At 42.9% G+C, this 18,596-nt stretch overlaps 4 protein-coding genes across 4 annotated transcripts in view; 2 read left to right on the top strand and 2 right to left on the bottom strand.

Moving 5' to 3' along the window:
- LOC311054947 (uncharacterized protein) overlaps nt 1-18,596 on the bottom strand; it is a 431,139-nt gene that overhangs the window by 397,721 nt on the left and 14,822 nt on the right. The window lies entirely within an intron of this gene.
- LOC311054572 (mitochondrial carrier homolog 2-like) lies at nt 3,610-8,888 on the bottom strand (the record flags this gene model as incomplete). The annotated part of the gene is made up of 4 exons (XM_084070580.1): nt 3,610-4,545; nt 7,654-7,752; nt 7,892-8,037; nt 8,861-8,888. 4 exons carry the CDS (start codon nt 8,886-8,888, stop codon nt 3,610-3,612), a joined length of 1,209 nt encoding a protein of 402 aa, XP_083926706.1.
- LOC311054571 (protein rapunzel-like) lies at nt 12,030-13,363 on the top strand (the record flags this gene model as incomplete). The annotated part of the gene is made up of 1 exon (XM_084070579.1): nt 12,030-13,363. The coding sequence occupies one exon, from the start codon at nt 12,030-12,032 to the stop codon at nt 13,215-13,217; it is 1,188 nt and encodes a 395-aa protein (XP_083926705.1). The 3' UTR covers nt 13,218-13,363.
- Nucleotides 18,465-18,596, top strand: part of LOC311054570 (tRNA dimethylallyltransferase-like) — a gene marked incomplete at both ends in the record, with an annotated part of 4,803 nt that continues 4,671 nt past the window's right edge. Inside the window, one exon of the mRNA XM_084070578.1 lies at nt 18,465-18,596. This exon is cut by the window's right edge and continues 1,183 nt beyond it. Within this exon, the coding sequence (XP_083926704.1) occupies nt 18,465-18,596 (132 nt within the window).

Genomic DNA, 18,596 nt, shown 5'->3' with positions numbered 1-18,596 from the left:
CTGTCATGATTTGTAAGTGTTATTGCCCAGTTCAGGTGAGAAATATAGTTTTGAAGCTTTTAAAGCTGGTCGGCTTTCACACGGCGTGTCTCTGGCTTAGCCGGGCCGGGTGCTCCAATGAACACAATTGGTTGTGTGCTATTTTGGGAAACTGGCCGGGGAAGATGAACTCTGTCGCTCCAACCGGTTTGTCAGTGCACACATGCTCCTCCCCGTGTGATAACCCCCCCACACACACACACACGCACACGCGTGCGCGCGCACACACACACACACACACACACACACACACACACACACACACACACACACACACACACACACACACACACACACACACACACACACACACACTCACACTCACACACACGCACACACATCAGTACCATGTCAGTATCATGGTCAGCATCATGGTCAGTATCCTGTCAGTATCATGGTCAGTACCATGGTCAATATCATGGTCAGTATCATGTCACATGATACTGACATGATACTGACTTGAGTAGACAAAGTATAAAATAGGGTTAAAGTGGTTAAACTGATGTTTATACTGATGCTAAATCCCTGGACCCCACTTTGAGAACCTCTGCTTTAAAGGGCTGCCAGGCATGTGGCATAGACGCTATTCATGCTGAGAGGCCGACATTCAACAATCAACATTACGTTCTGATGGACCAGTCCAAAACACCTGGAACAGTCACACCATCCCTGGAGAATGGTCCAGAGGTCCTTTACACACCGGGAGCGTTTGTTTCATGTGAATAATTTTCATTGTGTTGTTTGTTTCATTGTCATATTCATAGTGTTGGTGTCATGTGTAGACACAGAACACAGATATTAACCCATTAAACCTGAGGGCGATTCTACAAATGCCTTCTAAATCAGTAGTTCTCACACTTAGCAGATGTACAAGCTTGCAGCGCAACACAAAGTGACACGGTGGGAGCTTGTATATCTGCTATTTTTGAATAGCCAACGCAAAAATCTAAAATGACACAGATGCTTTCCCGGTTTAACCGGTTGGGTTAAAGTTAGGGTAAATGATAAATAGCTCTATATTCTGATAGTACTCATTGTTTAGAGTGTTTGTTCAGTAACAGGGGTCTATCTCTCCAGCTCTTATTAAACAGAAAATGCATTTTCAGGTCGGGATACCAATTTCATCTATTTATTATTGGAAGTAATGACACAAATAAATCAGCAGACACAATTGGAACTGGAACAGGGCTTCTAAGCACTGCCCGCCAAGCCCCCAGAACCGCGGTGGAACAGTGAAGCTGTGTCGCCTGGTGGTCAAATCTGGGATTGCAAGACTTCAGCATTTAGAACGCTATTGCGTGTGTGTCTACTGTTTGAAACCTTCTATTGTAGAATCTATTGCTTCTATTGTCTGAAACGCTAGTGCGCCTGCTCTATTAGCTCCAAAGTTGGAGCCGATCCAGGAAGTAGAGGTACTTCCCGGTGTGTGAGTTACTTTCATTGAAATGAATTGGTGGGGGCGGGGCCGTCTGCCCTCTTAATATATTACTAGACCATACCCGTAGGGGAATATGAGCACCCAAAGTGTGCAGTTTGGCTTATGCGCTGAGAACAGACAGTATCAGGGATCGAAAGTGAGTTTGTACTGTGTAGTGGAGTGGTTCTCAAACGTTTTTATGTCAAGGACCCCCAAATTGACACTTGTTAGCCCGCGGACCCCCATTTGAAAAGATATGCCAGGGACCCCCATAAGTGCATTTTTTTTTACGGCTCTAGCAGTGAATCTCAACCATTTGAATTTCAAGGACCCCCAGTTTGACATGCATTAGGGCTATGGACCCCCATTTAATGGCATTTCTATGTCTTGGACCCCAAGTTATATAGTAAAGTCCACGGTACATGCTCCCGTCGCGAACACACACACACACACCACGGTACATGCTCCCGTCGTCCCGTCGAAACACACACACACACACACACACACACAGAGATCGTACAGCGCGTTTGTTTAGATCCAAGTGATTATCAATGATAGCGGCTACACCAGGCGTGCGGATACGCGAGTCCCCCATACGCAGACTTTTAAAATAGGACTGGATCTAAAAGTGCGTATGTGCATCGTGTGTGCGAGAAAAGTGTGGTGTGTTTCCAGAATGCATTCAGAGAGTGGGCGGGGTCTATGGTGTGGATGGAAGCAGGCTGAGGCTAGTTGCCATGTCCGCCTACTGTAAGCGCTTTAGTGGCAATATTGGTGGTATTGTGTTTTGGCGTTGGTTGTGAAAGTGCAGGTGGGTGTGGGGACGCGTTGTGAGCTTGTAGATCGGCTGTTTTCCAATAGGCAAGGTATATGCGTGAAGGCGCTTCGTTTGGCCTTCTTTTCATAGACCTCGTTGCTTGTAGGGTTCGTTTAGTTTGGCCTTGTTTTCATAGACCTTGCTGCTTGTTTCGCTCGCAAAACCTGGCAACGACGCACGCGCAGTTTGATCAAGAGTCCACCCAAGACTGTCCTGATTGGCTGAGATTTTGACACCTACCAGAAAATGTATTTTCTGTTTATTAAAGAGCTGGAGAGACGGGGAGACTCCTGTTACTGAACAAACACTCTATAGCAATGATTACTATCAGAATATAGAGCTTTGACCTTTTAACAAAATACTTTTTGTTTTAACACAAAAATATCACTTACCCTACCTTTAACAAAATGCCTCAAATCATGAACGCAGCATGCAAATTCCGTGAAATTTTCCACGTAGATTTCCACTTGGCCCAGGAAGAAATGCCATTTGAAAACTTTTAAACTATAACAGGGCGATTCACATTTTTAGCTATAACTAAATCGTGAAACTTTTCACGCACACTCCTTAAAACCTGGGTTCCATCTTGGAGGCAAACCTCTCCGGTAACAAAAACGCCGAAATAGTGATCAAAAAGGTCAACCAAAGAATACGCTTTTTGTATAGGATTGTATAGAAGTATACTAGGACCTTTGCTGTTCCTGATATGTCTTCAGCTTGCGACTGCAAACTGTTCCTGTTCGCAGATGACTCGGCTCTGCTGGTCTCGGACAGGGACAGGCTGCAGGTTGAGAAAACTCTCAGCACTGAACTCAACAAGATCTGCATCTGGCTCTCCGACAACAAACTTTCATTACACCTGGGTAAAACTGAATCCATCCTTTTTGGGTCCAGTCCTAACCTTAGCAAGGCTGAGAGTTTCACGATCAAAGTGGGTGATGATGATGATGTTATCACAAGAAAGGAGGAAATTACCTACCTGGGTTCCATCTTGGAGGCAAACCTCTACGGTAACAAAAACGCCGAAAAAGTGATCAAAAAGGTCATCCAAACCATCCGCTATTTGTCGAGGATTGATCGTCTAGTCAGTAAGAATACTCTGAAGATTCTTGCAGGGGCCCTCATACAACTTTTTCTAGTTAAGAACTGTTTTGATTGGGACATGTCTATGATTTTCATGTTGCCATATCCGTTTTAGAAAATAATAAGCCACGTGAAGTCTCAGTTTATACCTCTATTTTATAATGGCTGAGAGGGCTGGAGACACTCGGCTAGCGCCTACCTACGCCTCTCAGCCATTATAACATTTTTATTGTCATGATCAATCGCTTTCACATCATAGATGACTCTTGACTGGCAGAAACATGCAATTCTCCACTGAGTACATAAACCTTCCTGCTCGGAGAGTGCGGAAAAATAGCATGCTTCCTCTGCTCATGTTACCCTCTTTACTTAAATGGCTCCAGCAATGTACCCAGGTGGGATATACAGGGGCACGGGGAGGCCGTCCTCCAGCCAGGCCGCAGTTGTTGACAGCCATAAGATTTGACACCAACACAAAGGGATATGTGAGCACACTGACAACCGACTGAGAGAACATTCTGAGAACATCTTTACTGAAGGAGGTATCATTTGTATCTTTGTCGGCGCCAATGGCATACCTGTTGACGAGGTGCAGCAGGTTACAGATCCACAGAAACAGCACCCCGCCGACGAGGCGGGGAGTCAAACCCGCAAAGAAGCCCAGGATGCCTGCTTCCCTGTAGACTGTTAGGATGGAACCAGAAACGCCGGCGTATTTTGTCTCTCTTCCGATAAACTGGACCATGCATCGCACAGTAATCAGATGGAAGGGGTGTGTGGCTATGATGGCACAGGACTCAGCGATGGTCTCTTTGATTGTCTCATTGACAGCGTGTGGCACACTGCCCTCCTCAGCATCCCCAAGCACATTAAATCTGTCTCCTTTCTGGCATTCCTGAAGAACTCTGCCGTGTACGATGGTTCTGAGGGCGCCGCTGCACAGATTTGGTGCCAGTCCGTTAAACAGGCCTGCTTTACCATCAATCTTGGCAATGTGTTTTGCGTAAGCAAAAGCTCCCGGTAGCTTGTAGACTTGGTTGCTGCGAAGGGTAGGGCGCAGAGGCTCATATCCAACCTGTAACAGGACTTTGATGTACATGGCAGGGTGGGAGAGAATGGTCATCGAGGACTCCATGAGGACTCGGCCCCACATGTTCTCCATCATGAAGAACAACACAGGACGAATGTTCTAAGATAAAATATGGACCAATGGGACAGCAATCAGGATATCAGGTCAGAACTAACCACTTGAACCCTAATTTATTGACCGGAATCCCCAGGGGTCTATACTAGGTCCGCTCTCTTTTTTTCTTTCACTTTAAAACCAAAACTCTTTGCGGAAAATAGCCTTTCAAGTTTGCAATGCGTCACTATTTTTGCAGAATGTTCCCCACCAGAATAGTTCGGAATATAGGGTTCATGTAAGTGGTAAATGCTCTGTTGAATCTGTGAACCAAAAGAATGCAGTCCAGGGATTCAGCTTAGGCTGTTGCTATGTCTGTGATCTCAAAGACTGCTGTGTGTGTGAGGTATCCTCCACTGAGAAGGCAATCTGAGGCAGAGGCCTTTATGCACTTAGACATTAGTTAGACGTGATGTAGATATCCATATTTGGGCATGGCAGCAGCGGAGGACTATATATATATATATATATATATATATATATATATATATATATATATATATATATATATATATATATATATACAGTATATCGCCGGTCTCCGGGACGAACCAGCTAACTCCATTTTCATCTTTTCTTTTTTTTTCATAGATCGACGCTATTGAACACCCTTCACATCTGTGTAAAAAATCTAAACATTTGAACCAATGAAAAGTATTAAAAAGCGCCTCAGACGAAAACTCCCAACTCCATTGGATCCTCAAACTGTCCGTCAAAAACAAACAACTCCCCCCTCTCCTCTACACAGTGCTACAGCAGCACAGCATTAGCAGTGCGCGTTGCGCAGTGAACTAGAAGGAACACGTAAACAGACTCCCCGTAGTCTGTTAAAACTATGCAGTGTACCTGTTTATCAAACAGCACTGACGCTAATGTTATGAAAACAAGTAATTATATTTCTAAAATCTATGAAGTGTTTAATGAGGAGAGCATTGTGATAAGAAGAAAGACGTTCATAGCATTTCTGTCGCGCTAGTGTTCTACTACCTCTTAGCAGAAGTTATTGTAATATTTAAAGTCCTGTTTATTGTTGTAGGCCTATATAATAAGTGTCATGAAGCATCAGGGCATTAATTCACACGTTGTTGTGATGCATTGTGAGCTTGGAGATCCATTGTTAGCTTTTGGGAATCTGTACCCTTAGTAAACCCGAACCAAACCCGCACCCTAACCCTAACCGCACGCGGATGCCACATAGTCGGAGAAAAGGTCTGTCGGATGCCTCCCAGTGGAGCTACTGTTGTTTGGACACCTAACTCCATTTCAGCCTGATTTCTGCTCGTCTGAAACTTCTAACTCTAACTTTGAAAATAGCCGATCTACAGGCTCGCAACCATTCTACCATTATGTACAAACAAGCTTTACAGAAAAACAAGCCCAATGTGGCTTATAAAAAAAAGCAAAGCAGAAAGTACTTGCCTAGGCCTGTGATTCTCAACCTTTTTTAATATAAAGGATCCCCAGTTTGATATGCATTATTTGATGATTAAAAAAAAGATAAATCTCTCGAACCCCAATCTATACACTGTAAAATCCTCAGTGCTAATGTAATGAGAGTTTACAAATGGAACCAAATGGACCCGTAAAGCGTCCATTCGGACTCATGGTTGTCCCTAGACCCTGGTGGTCCCTAGACAGATGCAAGTCATTGTGAGCTTGTAGATCTGCTATTTTCAAAGGATCTTTATACATAGGCAGACAGTGCAATTGCAGAAAGAAAGAATGGGGAGGCAGATACTGTATAGAGTTATAGGCCTACTTGCTAGACAGATCCTGACTCCTGAAGATGGGACGTTTGTCCCTGGCATGAACAGAAACATTTCCTGCATTTCAATGATCATTGTGTCAAATGTTTGTGGTTTAAAACCCAATATTCTTAGAGCAGCGTGTCTAATGTGAACTTTTGGGTGAGAACAGGCATGTTGCAAGCAGCCAAAGTGTCATGATAAAGTGGATACCAGCTCAAGCACACAAGCAAATTAGCAATTACACCAAACATCACTTGAATAATAATACTTTGGTGACCTTTTGAGAGACACTTTGATGGACCGGATCAAAGAAACGGCTGTAGTCTATTAGGCTACTAATAGAGAACGCTGCTCAAACACTGAATTAGAGTTTGAAAGCAATGGTTCAAAATAAACCATGTATGCCTCCTATCCTGAACGTATCGAGTCGCAGACATGTTTTAAGCCTGTTATAGGCCTATGAAAAAAATCCATATTGTTCATGGCAGACTAATAACAAAATGTGTCATATTACCTGAAATCAGTTTGGTCACTCGCAGGCTACTGTATGACCTGTATGACCACAGAATGAGTGAGAACTACTACATATGCCATGCCATGGAACTTTAGGAAATCCTTCTTCTCCTTCAGGAAAGATTCCACTGTTTCCCACAATCAGCGGTAGTTGCAGTCCCGACTACATGTCCAATCTGGGCACCATTTATCTAAGGGGACGTTATGTGCAGAAGATTGTGTTGCATTGTCTCTCCCTCAATTAAATGCCGTAGGTGACAATGACATAATGGACTGGGTAAAATTACAACGAGAATAACCTATTGTAGTCTTCACAGTCACATTAAAACAGCAACAAAACACAATGATTTGATATGCAGAACAATACTGCAGCAGCACAGAGAGTAAATGTATTACTAAGCATGTACACAGTCCAACATCCTCCATTTGTAAGAGTGTAAGATTGGGTACATTTTGTACATTATCAGAGTTAAAGCTACAATCTTGGTTGTATTGCCATGAATAACAAATTCACTATGTGTGAATCAAACGTGCAAATCTCTGTGTGTGGGGGGAGTGCTGGCATCGGCTTCCCTGATTGGCTAAGCCGACCTGTTGGCTTCACGGATTAGTGGAGCTTTGCGTCGCGTTTGTGCTGCTTACCCAGTAGTGGCAGCGTGTACAGAGGAACTCCATGTATACAAGTTAAAGATTTAACTCCATTCGCATATGCCCATGAACACCATCAGCACGGCATCAGCAGTTTCTGATTACGGATCCCACATCTCCCTATTAAGTCTGACAACAAGTACAACGGGTATTGCAAAACGCGTGCATTCCCAAATTGCATCATTGCAGACTTGTGTGGCCCCACGCTCTTCTTGGAAGAGCTGTAGAAGTTCTCCCACGTGTGAGCCCCGGCTTCAAATCCCAGATAGGAAAGTGCTGCTACAGCTGAGCTGAGCTCACCCGTCTACCAAACATCAAGCAACACGGACAATCAACTCACATGTATTGTTCATGTACCACTCCTTCTCTGACATGAACGGATCCCTAGGGTTGTTATGGTAGTCGTCGTTGCTGTCGCAGTATAAGGATTTGCAGTTCTTTACACTCTTGATGTAGCCATCATCTGACGAGCCTGGCTGGGCTCCCAAGGTGGTTGCCGCCAACAGGAGCAGCAAGGCGCTGCTGACAGCCATGTGTCGTTGCGGTGGTGAGGCCATGGTGGCTGCCTGGGTGCCTGTCAGACTCAGCTCTGCAACAAATAATACATTTAAATCGAAAGCTAAATTCGTCACACTTATTACAGGGGAAAGGTTTTTCTCCAGTGTGGAAACGTTGGTGTGAGATCAGAAGACTTTGCTGATTGAACCTCTTGTCACACTGTTTACAGTGAAAAGGTTTGTCGAGTATGTGCCCTCAGGTGACCTAACTGACTGGTGTCTATTGATAATAGATATCTGACATCTTAAGACATGTTTTAAACAATGATATACATTTCAGAATGTTATCTCCAACGTTGTCACGTTCTCACGTTGTTAGTGTTTACAATAGAACAATCTGCATTCATTTAAAGAGTTTTGATTCATTCAAAAACTTCAATTTTATTCATGATATGCAACCATATCCATATAAATGATAGTGCCACCATGAGGCTGATTTGAAACAAGGGGGGGCTCCTCCTTGGGCAAAAAAGAGGTGCCAGTCAGGGTGGGGTCCCACGGCACAAATCATTTGAAAGTTAAAAATATCTTTGACAAGAACCACAATGGAAACAAGCCATAGGCTTTCTTGGGTTTTAAATCCTCTTAGCTGACCTTGTATTGAACTGTACTTTCCTGCGCTTTTTTTGTTGTTGCAAACTGCTAATAAAGTATTCAATCAATAAACAAGACATGACTCAGTCATGTATACCAGCATGCAGAACGGACGATACGCAGCGCATATGCAGAGGTGTAAAGTACATTTACTTAAGTACTTTACTTAAATTTTGTTCTATATATTACTCTGTGTCACGGCGATTTGAACCGACGACAGTCGTGTATAGTAGCCTCAGAGGCGAGAGGCATGTCTAGTACCATAGCTTAGGAGGACGACACCGGTCATGATCGATTCGTTCATAAGAACTAGTTCTTTGCCTTGAACGTGAACGAACCTGTTTACTTCTTGAAACTATTACGTTCACGATTTAGTTCATGCCCCTCCCCCTCGCCCCCGCGGACAGGCTGTTCCTCCCACGACAGACAGACCACCACCATACCAAGGGGCAAGGCTGAGATATTTACTATGAGGCCAACCCGGATGTTTAGTAAATGTCCAGCGAGAGGCGCTGTTTCACCCGTGCCGACCTGTGAGTTCAGAAAGAATTTATTTTAACGCAAGCCGATGGGTTTTTACCAACTTTCAGACTCGATTTTCTTACTGTAATAAAAATTGTCATAAATTCTATATGCTTCCAGTCGCTAGTTTAAAGTCTCCTTTCAATCATCAGGATATGCGTTTTGCTAAATTATGGTTCTATTTATTATAAAATTGACGATAAAGTAGGCTATTCTCTAGGAGGGGCGGGATGATTTGATTGACACGCTACACAACCAATAGCATTCATTCCCCGCCCCCCGCTCTTGATTGACAAGTTACCCAACCAATAATGGTCTGAACTCATTCTGACGCGTAGTGAAAGATGGCCGACCTACAGTCTGCAGCAAAGGATTCATTTTCGGTCTGTAGAAAGCAGCGGAGGGGGTTTGTCCATCTCATTTATACAGTCTATGCACCATACAGACAGACAGCTGTGCGGTAGAGTTGTTCACTATACAACAGACATGCATGCCTACTGCTATTTGAATTGAAATAAGGTAGCCTATTGTTGTTCCTGGACAAAAGACAGATAGTGTTAGCAGAACATTTAAGTATCAAAAGAAATAAATATGCATGGTCCTAGAGTCTAGGACCATGCATATTTATTTATTTTGACAAATGGACAGACAGGTAGCCTACTGGTCAATTGACACGTTTTAGTTTGAATAGACGATGCAAATAAATAGTATGCTACAACTACTATTCATGAACTACATTAAGTTAAAGACATGGTTGGAAATCGATAGTCATATGAGTGTACTGACTTAGGCTGCTTGTTATAAAATATTGCATTTGTGAAAATAATTATCAGCTAATAAAAATAACTTTATATCTTATATTGTAGTTATTTATTACTTCTACACATTATTATATTACAAAGAAGATGGTGCAATTAGATGGTGAATGACAGTGCTGTGTTTCTGTGCAGACTGTGCAGTCATGTGGGATCAGATGCACACAGTTGCATGCATATAGTCGCTCATGCGCTCCGCCAGGACCGGAAGTGCTACTGGGTCGACATTACTGAAAGGCTTGTCCCACTTGTCCTGACAAGTAATAAATCATTAAGGACAAGTCCATTAAAATTGTACCTGTCCGTTGGACAAGTCGAAAGTTTTTTTTTTTTAATTCAGGTTTTTCCCCCCGCAATAATGTGACGCTCATGTGAAGCATAACACTCTCGGTTACACACAAGGGGTTATGGTTATATTAAACATTTGAGGCTAAAAACTAAGATTTTACATATGTCAGTTACATTTATAAGATTTCATTACAGATTTCCTCTTGTGGTCTTGTGTTTTTGTCTTACTTCATGTATGTGAGAGTGTGTGTGAGAGACAGACAGACAGACAGACAGACAGACAGAATGTTGGTATTATTACAATCTTACGATCTGCATCTGAAAACTGAGAAGAAAAAAACACAACCAAAGAGTTTATTGTTGATATTGCCTCCTCTGAATTAGACATACAAGTTATAATGAAATGTATGAATTGAATAGTCCTGTTTGTAAGCAATGTGCCCCAAAGTTTAAGAACTACAATAAAGCAACACAAATACCATTTGTAAATTACACAAGGGCATGCGTTCACACGCTTACCGTGGTCAGGTAAGGAGGCCGACCGTACTATCAAGGGCAAGACCACCAGATTCCTGAACAGTGTTGCATAATTCTGAGATGTGAACATTTAAATTAACTCAAATTTACCAAAAATAATCCTCTCTCCATAAGCAGTTGTGGGAAAGTGCATGAGATACGAGGGCCTAGAGGGCAAGGTGTTTATGCTAAAGGTATTTACTGTCCCCCACCAGGTGGTCTTCAAGTGGGTTCCCGTGGAATGCTTGGAGGGGAGGAGTTCTAAAGGGGAGTGACGAGAGAGAGACACACTATATATACATCTCATGCAGGCTAGTACACTAACACTACACAAATGATACAGATAGACCTTTGGATAACTGGACTGTATCCACAGCATTCTTGAACTTGTGAGGTAAGTTTGATATGTTGATGTGCTTATTATAATTATTAGTCTTTTTTTGCATTAAAACAAAGAAATGTACATTTTATTTAGACATTTTTATTTTGTTTGGTTAGATTTTATTATCACTATGGCAAACAGACCTTGACTAAGAACTACAGTATGGGAGCTTCAAGACCTTTGAGGACATGACTTCTGGAGACGTCCATATCTCAGTTTGACTTGTTTGCACAATGAAATTCTCATTATAAAAACAAACAGCTTAAATTCAAGTAGAGCAGATGTGGAGATCTTATTGTCCACGGATGTGGTCTGGGTGATTTTCATGACATGAGGATGTGGTCTCCATAAAGAGACCAGGTTGGTACTGCCACCAGTTAAATGGAAAGTAACGGATCATGATGGTGTTTTAAGCAGCACTTATGTAAAAAGCCAAGAAACATGCACTGAGAGGCCAGAAGATTATCAGGGTCACGTATCAACTGATACTCACCTTCTAAATTTTAAAACGGCATGGTTTTTATATTTCCAAGCGCAAACAAAGACAATCTATCAGTAAAAGTATGTTTTACTTCACAGTGTTTTTAAATGTATATCATAATTGAATGCCTTTTGCTCAAATTGGTAAAATTATAATTCCAAATTCCATTATAGCTATGTCTTTGTCTTCATTTTGGATCGGCTCGCTCTAATAAGAATGTGAGAAATCGTGTGAGTAGTTGCATTGTTCCTTGGCTTCGCTAAAAAAAGAAAAGGCACTTGGTGGCAATGTTGCTGTAAAAAAATATAATCACACGACAATGAAGTTTACAGTGGTTTTATGTTTCTTCTCCTTTCAGGAAACTGCATTGTCTGGCTGTTGACAGACCAAGTTTGGATTAGTAAGTCTCATACATATTATCTAAAGATGACCTGTGTGGCAGATTGGCTCGTACAGAACAGGGGCAAGATTGAGAAAGGTGTGGAGATCATGGGGCAAGGTTCTGCGGTTCTGGCAGCCACTGTGGGCCAGCTTCACCCTTTCTTGGAGGCTGTCTTTGTGACCTCAGCTGAAATCCTTAGCAACCCGAATGGGAATGAGGCGTGCTACCTGACTGAACAGTTTGACCAGGTCAACCAGAAGCTTGAGGGTATCCAAGATGAGATTGGTAAAATTGCGCTGGAGCTTCAGAAGTCCTCCATGAACAGGCAGAACTTTGATCAAGAGGCCCAGATGCTCAGCCAGTATGAAAAGTTCCAGGACTTTATCAAAGCTAAGCCTGAATTCAAAGAGAAGAAGATGGAGAAGTTCCTCATCCAATATGAAAACACAGGTCGTGACCTGAATTTAGATGCCCTGTACAATTCTGTCACCGGAGAAAACATGTCAGGAGATCCCATGCTGGAGACAGTAGTTGCAACAGAGCAGAGAAGCAGGAGGGCAGTTGAGGATTTCTGTGCGAGTCTCAAGAAGCTTTTCGTGGTGGGCATCATTGCTGTCATGGGCCATGCTGCCCTAAAGAACCAGGGGATAGTTGGGGATGACATGGTGAAGAAGTGGCAGGAGCGCATGGAGGATGTGGAGAAGCGTATGAAAGCTGCAGTGGACGACTGCACTGAGAACTTTGCAGATCAAGCCAAGCTGGACATGGAGCACCAGCTTCAGCAGAAACCTGGCAGTGTTGACCTTGACTTCACCAAATCCCTTTTGGATTCCCTTGCTAAGAAATATGACTGGGTGAAATGGTCCATCAGAGTCTTCAAGGATAAGGAGCGCGTTTTCTTCTTCAACTGGTTGGCGGGGAAGAAATACCATGGCAGTGGGGGAGGAGCTAACTACTTTGATGTGTTGACCAAGAACAACATCAACGTGGTGATCTCTTTCAGTGTGAACCCAAAGCCTATCAACAAGAGCCAGATTCAGGAGCAGATTGAGAGGCAAAAGCTGAAGGGGAACATGATGGATGTGGCCCTATCTGTGAGTAAAAGCTTCCCCAACTGTTTGGTACATGCTGTCAGCCACTATAAGGAGGTGGTGGAGACCAACAACTTCCATGAGGATTGTTGCTACTATGCAAAACATAAAAGAGCCTACCTCTGCATTCACCCTGAGTAGTTGTGCACAATTCAGAGTAATGCAGATTGTTTTAATGGGGAAAGTACCAAATACAATTCATGAATGTTTATACCTGAATTGTAATGTTATACAGTATGCTTGTAATATGTTCTGTGTTGAGGCTGGAAAGTAAATTGCTGTCTTTCTTTTTTACATTATGATTCTAAATGTATATTTCTTTTCTCTAGTGATAAAAAGTCAGACTTCTTTTTTTTTGCCGCAAATTCACCTTTTTGCATCTGTGTTTCCGTTGCTCACAGCCCACGTGTCTTAATGTAATAGTATTCAGGGTTAGGGAAAACCTAGAAATATTTCTATTGACAAATACTGCAATAAAATGAGTTGCATTCCAAACATGCAAGCTCCTTACATGCAAAAGATTTAGGGCAGTACTAGCATTCTACTGCAGACAATCTTCTCATATAATCATTAATAGACATTTGTTTCTGCCTTAATTTGTAATAAACCAAATGTATTAATGATTTTTGTTATCACTTCATTATACAGTTAGAATGATGGTTGATGTTGCCTTCAGATAGCTACAGTACATTATAGGCCTACATGATAATGACTAAAACCTCAATTCCTGTGATTTGGTTGCCTGTAAAAATGTTGTGCCTGTTTTATTCCCGAGGGACATATTATTACACATGTGTTCACCATAAGCTTCGTTATATTAACAAGCATATATTTATCAAATGGGTGGAGGCTTCTCGTTTAGACTCTGTATCAACTTGTTTCCACTTTTTTCAGATTTTTGTGTTTTTTTACTTACTTTATTTATCAACCAGCATGATGACAAAAGGATGCAAATGTATCAAGAGTCACAAATCATTTGAATGTTTACCTGATAAAAAATATCTTTGACAAGAACCACAATGGAAACAAGCCATAGGCTTTCTTGTTTTTTTTTTACTGTACTTTCCTTTTTTTGCAAACTGCTAATAAAGTATTCAATCAATAAACAAGACATGACTCAGTCATGTATACCAGCATGCAGAACGGACGATACGCAGCGCATATGCAGAGGTGTAGTAACTAATTACATTTACTTAAGTACTTTACTTAATTTTTTTCCTATATATTACTCTGTGTCATGTCTATTTGAACCGATGGCAGGCGTGTATAGTAGCCTCAGAGGTGAGAGGCGTGTCTAGAACCATAGCTTGGGAGGACGACACCGCCCATTCAGAGTATGGGAAAGTATCCCCATTGGCTTAAAGGACAGCCAATGATCGAAAACATGTTGAGAATATGTCGAGAAATGACGAGTGCTGAGTCTCTATGTAGACCCGCATTGCATGCTGGTAAAAAAAAGCACACCTGCGGTAGCGCAGCGGCCGCAGCCTCTCGTCTATAGTAAATTGGAAAATACACTTTCGCAACTCACCAAAACAAAGACGGTTTTAAGATGTTGAAAGCTTACTTTCCTAAGTGGGATTGTGGGAACACTCGGAGCCCCTCACCTCACGTCTAAAATACACTTTTTGGCCAGAAAAATGGGATAGGCTAAGTAGGCCCTTGCCAATCAGCCGTTCTTGTGATTTGTGATTTCAGCTGGCTTTTTTCACAAGCCCGACTTGACTTCACTGGTTTTATTCATAGATATAGAAACCTAGATACCTCATTGGCCTCTGCAGTTCGTTGGAGCAACTGGTATCGCGGCCGCCATTTTAGCGTAGGCAAACTGACACTCAAAGTGACTACTGGCCAATCACAGCGCTCACAGCGCGTTGACTACTGGCCAATCACAGTGCGTCTTTTCCGGGACTTGTCAGTGCAATGGTTCTCAACCAGTGGTCCGGGTCCCGGACCACTGGTTGAGAACTCCGGACTCCGGAGACCACCAGTGGTCCTTGAGGGGGTTCCAGGTGGTCCCCAGCTAAATGATGGAGAGTTGATAACCAAATGGACCCATATAGATCTTTAATTCTTGAGTATAACATTTCACACGCTCAAGAGTCAAATTGTTAAACATCTGCATTACTTACTATACAGGTACACAATTAGAGAACGTAAAGAATTGTTATTTTGACAGCATCTTATCGAACGATAACAACATATTCTAAGTTTTGGGTGTGAGAGGCTAAAGCTCATCAAACGGGTTTCCATGGCTCAAATGCCGAATAAATAATGGACCTTGATATGAAAAAGGTTGAAAACCACTGTTCTAATGCATTTATGTCCATTGAAGCAGACGGATATCTCTCAACAATTAAAATCATCACAACTCCCTGAATGTTCAACCTATGTTCAAGCGGTTAAGTTTGTCACAAATGCGAGACATGGAGTTATGGATCCAGTAGGCGTAGGCCTATATTTGGTTACATCTAAATTGCATATTTTCATACCAAAATACTTTCAAGTAACAGTAATAGTCAGAAAATATTTTTGTCTCCATTCACTGACAGACTACATGAAATATGCTGGCCACGTTGCAGAATTGCCTTTATCCAACATCCTTAATATTAGCTATTCAGGTCAGCTTCAACTTTGAAAGACCATGTCTCATAGTAGCCTGGTTCCAGACGAATCTGCCTTTGCAAAATTGCATGCACTTTAGCCCTCGGCAGATTAGGTCTGGCCCCCCTCCATAGAGATTTCAATTCTCTCCCTCCGCAGTTGCGCGGAACCAACCAGGGCCCAGTATCCAAATGGAGGCGGGCTTATCACCTTATTTGGAGCAATGACGTACAAGGAAGCACTGCTCTGATTGGTTTGTTCAAGGAAGCACTGCTCTGATTGGTTTAGGTCTAACCAATAGAGTCCGTTTGGATCTTTTTGTAACCGCCCCTTGGAAGAAAATCTACCGTTGATAGGGACCAGACTAATATCCACGCAGTGTGTCGTGTGATATTGTCTGGCTACGCGAGGCTAGTCTCATAGGAACCTGTTTAAACTGCAGTAAAAGACGATTTTATTGCACAAATCCAGAGTGTGTAGTTTGCCAAGTTCCAACTAACTGGATGCTGCAGTGCGGAGCTGCTGCCTTTTAAAGGGTTAAGAGCTGGGTTACAAAAAGACCCGCCCCCACCTGGCTCTGATTGGCCTACCGAACGCCCCCTTCTGTGACACGCGCGAAAGCTCCTACTCTAAAATGGCGCCCGAGATACCAATGCCTCAGAGCCGAAGGAGGCGTCTACCTTTATATGTCTATGGTTTTATTCAGTGCTCCAATGACGCCGTGAAGCAGCATCAGTCAATCATAACCAGTTCCCTGTGCTTTTTAACCCCACCCTTTTCATTTACGCAGTGTGAGCACTTCAACGGTGTCTCGGCAGCATGTGGCTAGCTACGCATGGTTGTTTTGTAGCTTTTGTCGCCAAAAGTGTGAACACAGCATTACAGACAAAAAGAATAATAACTGACATGCTTACCAGTATGGAAAGCTCTGAGGACCATGTGTCTGTGGTGATGATGCGTGATTCATCTACCCAGTTTTAGTACACAGTCTTCAGTGCACAGAGTGCCTTTAGACCTTCTGCTGTCTGATCTCCACCAATCAGGACACGGTCAGGCTTCCTCAGGTTCCGCACGGCAGTTCCTTCCGCAAGGAACTCTGGGTTGGAAAGGGTTGGAAAGCACCTACACGCAAATGGGGAACATTGTTTTTATGAACTTGCATAAAAACGTTCACACTGAGCACTAGAACTTTAACAATAACTTTATTGTGTTTTATTAGCATGGCCATACCTACTGTAAATGCATTAGTATATTAGTCTGATTCACAGTTGTGGCTGACGTAAATGTCACGGCCATCAGTGCAGTCTATGTGTGCCCAGGACTTGCAAGCCACACATGACAGCCAGACCTCCTTTGGTCTTGAAAAGCTCTCTAGGCAGACAATGCCGTAGTCTTCCTCTTCCTCACTCTCTTCCTCATTTCCCTTTGTGCTCTTCTTTCTTTTCCTCTGAACTTGTTTTCCACTTTCTGCAGAGGTATTTTTATTTGCTTTAGAGGAAGATGCTTTATTCTGCTCCTCTGAAGAATTAAATTGTGTTCAACCCGTGTGCGTTCAACATAAGGGCGCAGTAAGCGAACGGGACCCAAAGTGGAACGGCCCTCCGTATCGTCCTGAAGATCTGGAGCAGAATGAAAAGCTGCCATCTCCAGCACTTAGTTCACTGTCTGCGGAGTTATTACTTTGGGCAAAAATGTGGGGTTAGGCCACAGCAACACCCCCTTGTCACCAGCCTTCCACCTCATGCAGTGACTGACTGACAAATGCATGCAGTTCACTGACGTGTTGACAACGCTGGTAAACAACACAACCCTTCCCCGTGTATTTCTAATCAATCAGTGATTACCTATGGCATTTGAACCCTCCCATCTAGTCCCGTTCCTCATCTCATAACCAGTTCTCCACCGTGCCAAACCAAACTGTACCGCGTTCAAAAACCTTAGTGGAAACAGCAAGTGCAATATGTTTTAGTGCAATATAAAGTAATGGCAATATACATGATGTTTGTTGTATTGTGTAATTTACGTACCTAGCTCTGACATCAGAGACCCCTCCTGGAGCCCCATATATGGATCTAACCAAAACACCAAAGACTGACATCTTAAATGCCATCTTTGGGCATGACTGACATCGCTTGCTCCATATATGGATACGACTGACATCACCGGAATGACACCAGCACCGCAGCCAACGCCATGAAAGGCAAAGGAATCCCCAGGCCAGTAGAGTTCCATCGGCGACACCAACCACCTCTTGGAGAATAAGCAGTAATACAAACCACAGGTGGCTTTGCAGCCCAGGTATACACCTTGCAAGGATCCGGTCCCACTGATTCCCCTTCTCCCTCGACTGCCAAAGGCATCTCAGTTTACTTACTGCTTGGATACCATCACAGCGGGTCTTGAGTCTGGTTTAAACAACCAGTCATGTATTTGGTCCTTCATAGTTATATATATTTACCTGTGTATTGATATAGATGTCTAATGAAATGTGATGTGGGTTTTAAGATTTGTTACATGTTTTGAGGTTACCTGCAACATGATAAAGCCCACACTTGATTGACTCAGCTGAGTATAAAAGGCTGCCAGACACAAACATACTCCGTTTTAGTATTAGAACATTTTGGAGCTGGACACCACCATGCCACTTTTGCTGCTGAGGCCTTTGTCCATTTTGTACATCTTTAGTGAATAAACACTTTTTTGGTTGCACTCTACCAGCGACTCTGCTTATTTCCAGCCGCTTATTGAGCCAGCCTTTACAATTGGTGACTGGAGGACAGCATCATGGCGGCGTCCGCTCGCAGTGTGCAATTTGCTGTGCAGAGAAACATAATACCTCCTTTAGTTGTGATTTTAGGAGCTACTGGCACTGGAAAGTCTAAACTAGCCATCGAAATTGGCAAACGACTTCAAGGC

The sequence above is a fragment of the Gymnoscopelus microlampas genome, assembly GCF_963454915.1.
Source record: "Gymnoscopelus microlampas genome assembly, chromosome: 11".
Lineage (NCBI taxonomy): Eukaryota > Metazoa > Chordata > Actinopteri > Myctophiformes > Myctophidae > Gymnoscopelus > Gymnoscopelus microlampas.
Note: the sequence above shows the minus strand (reverse complement) of the source record. Positions and strands in the feature narration are given on the sequence as shown.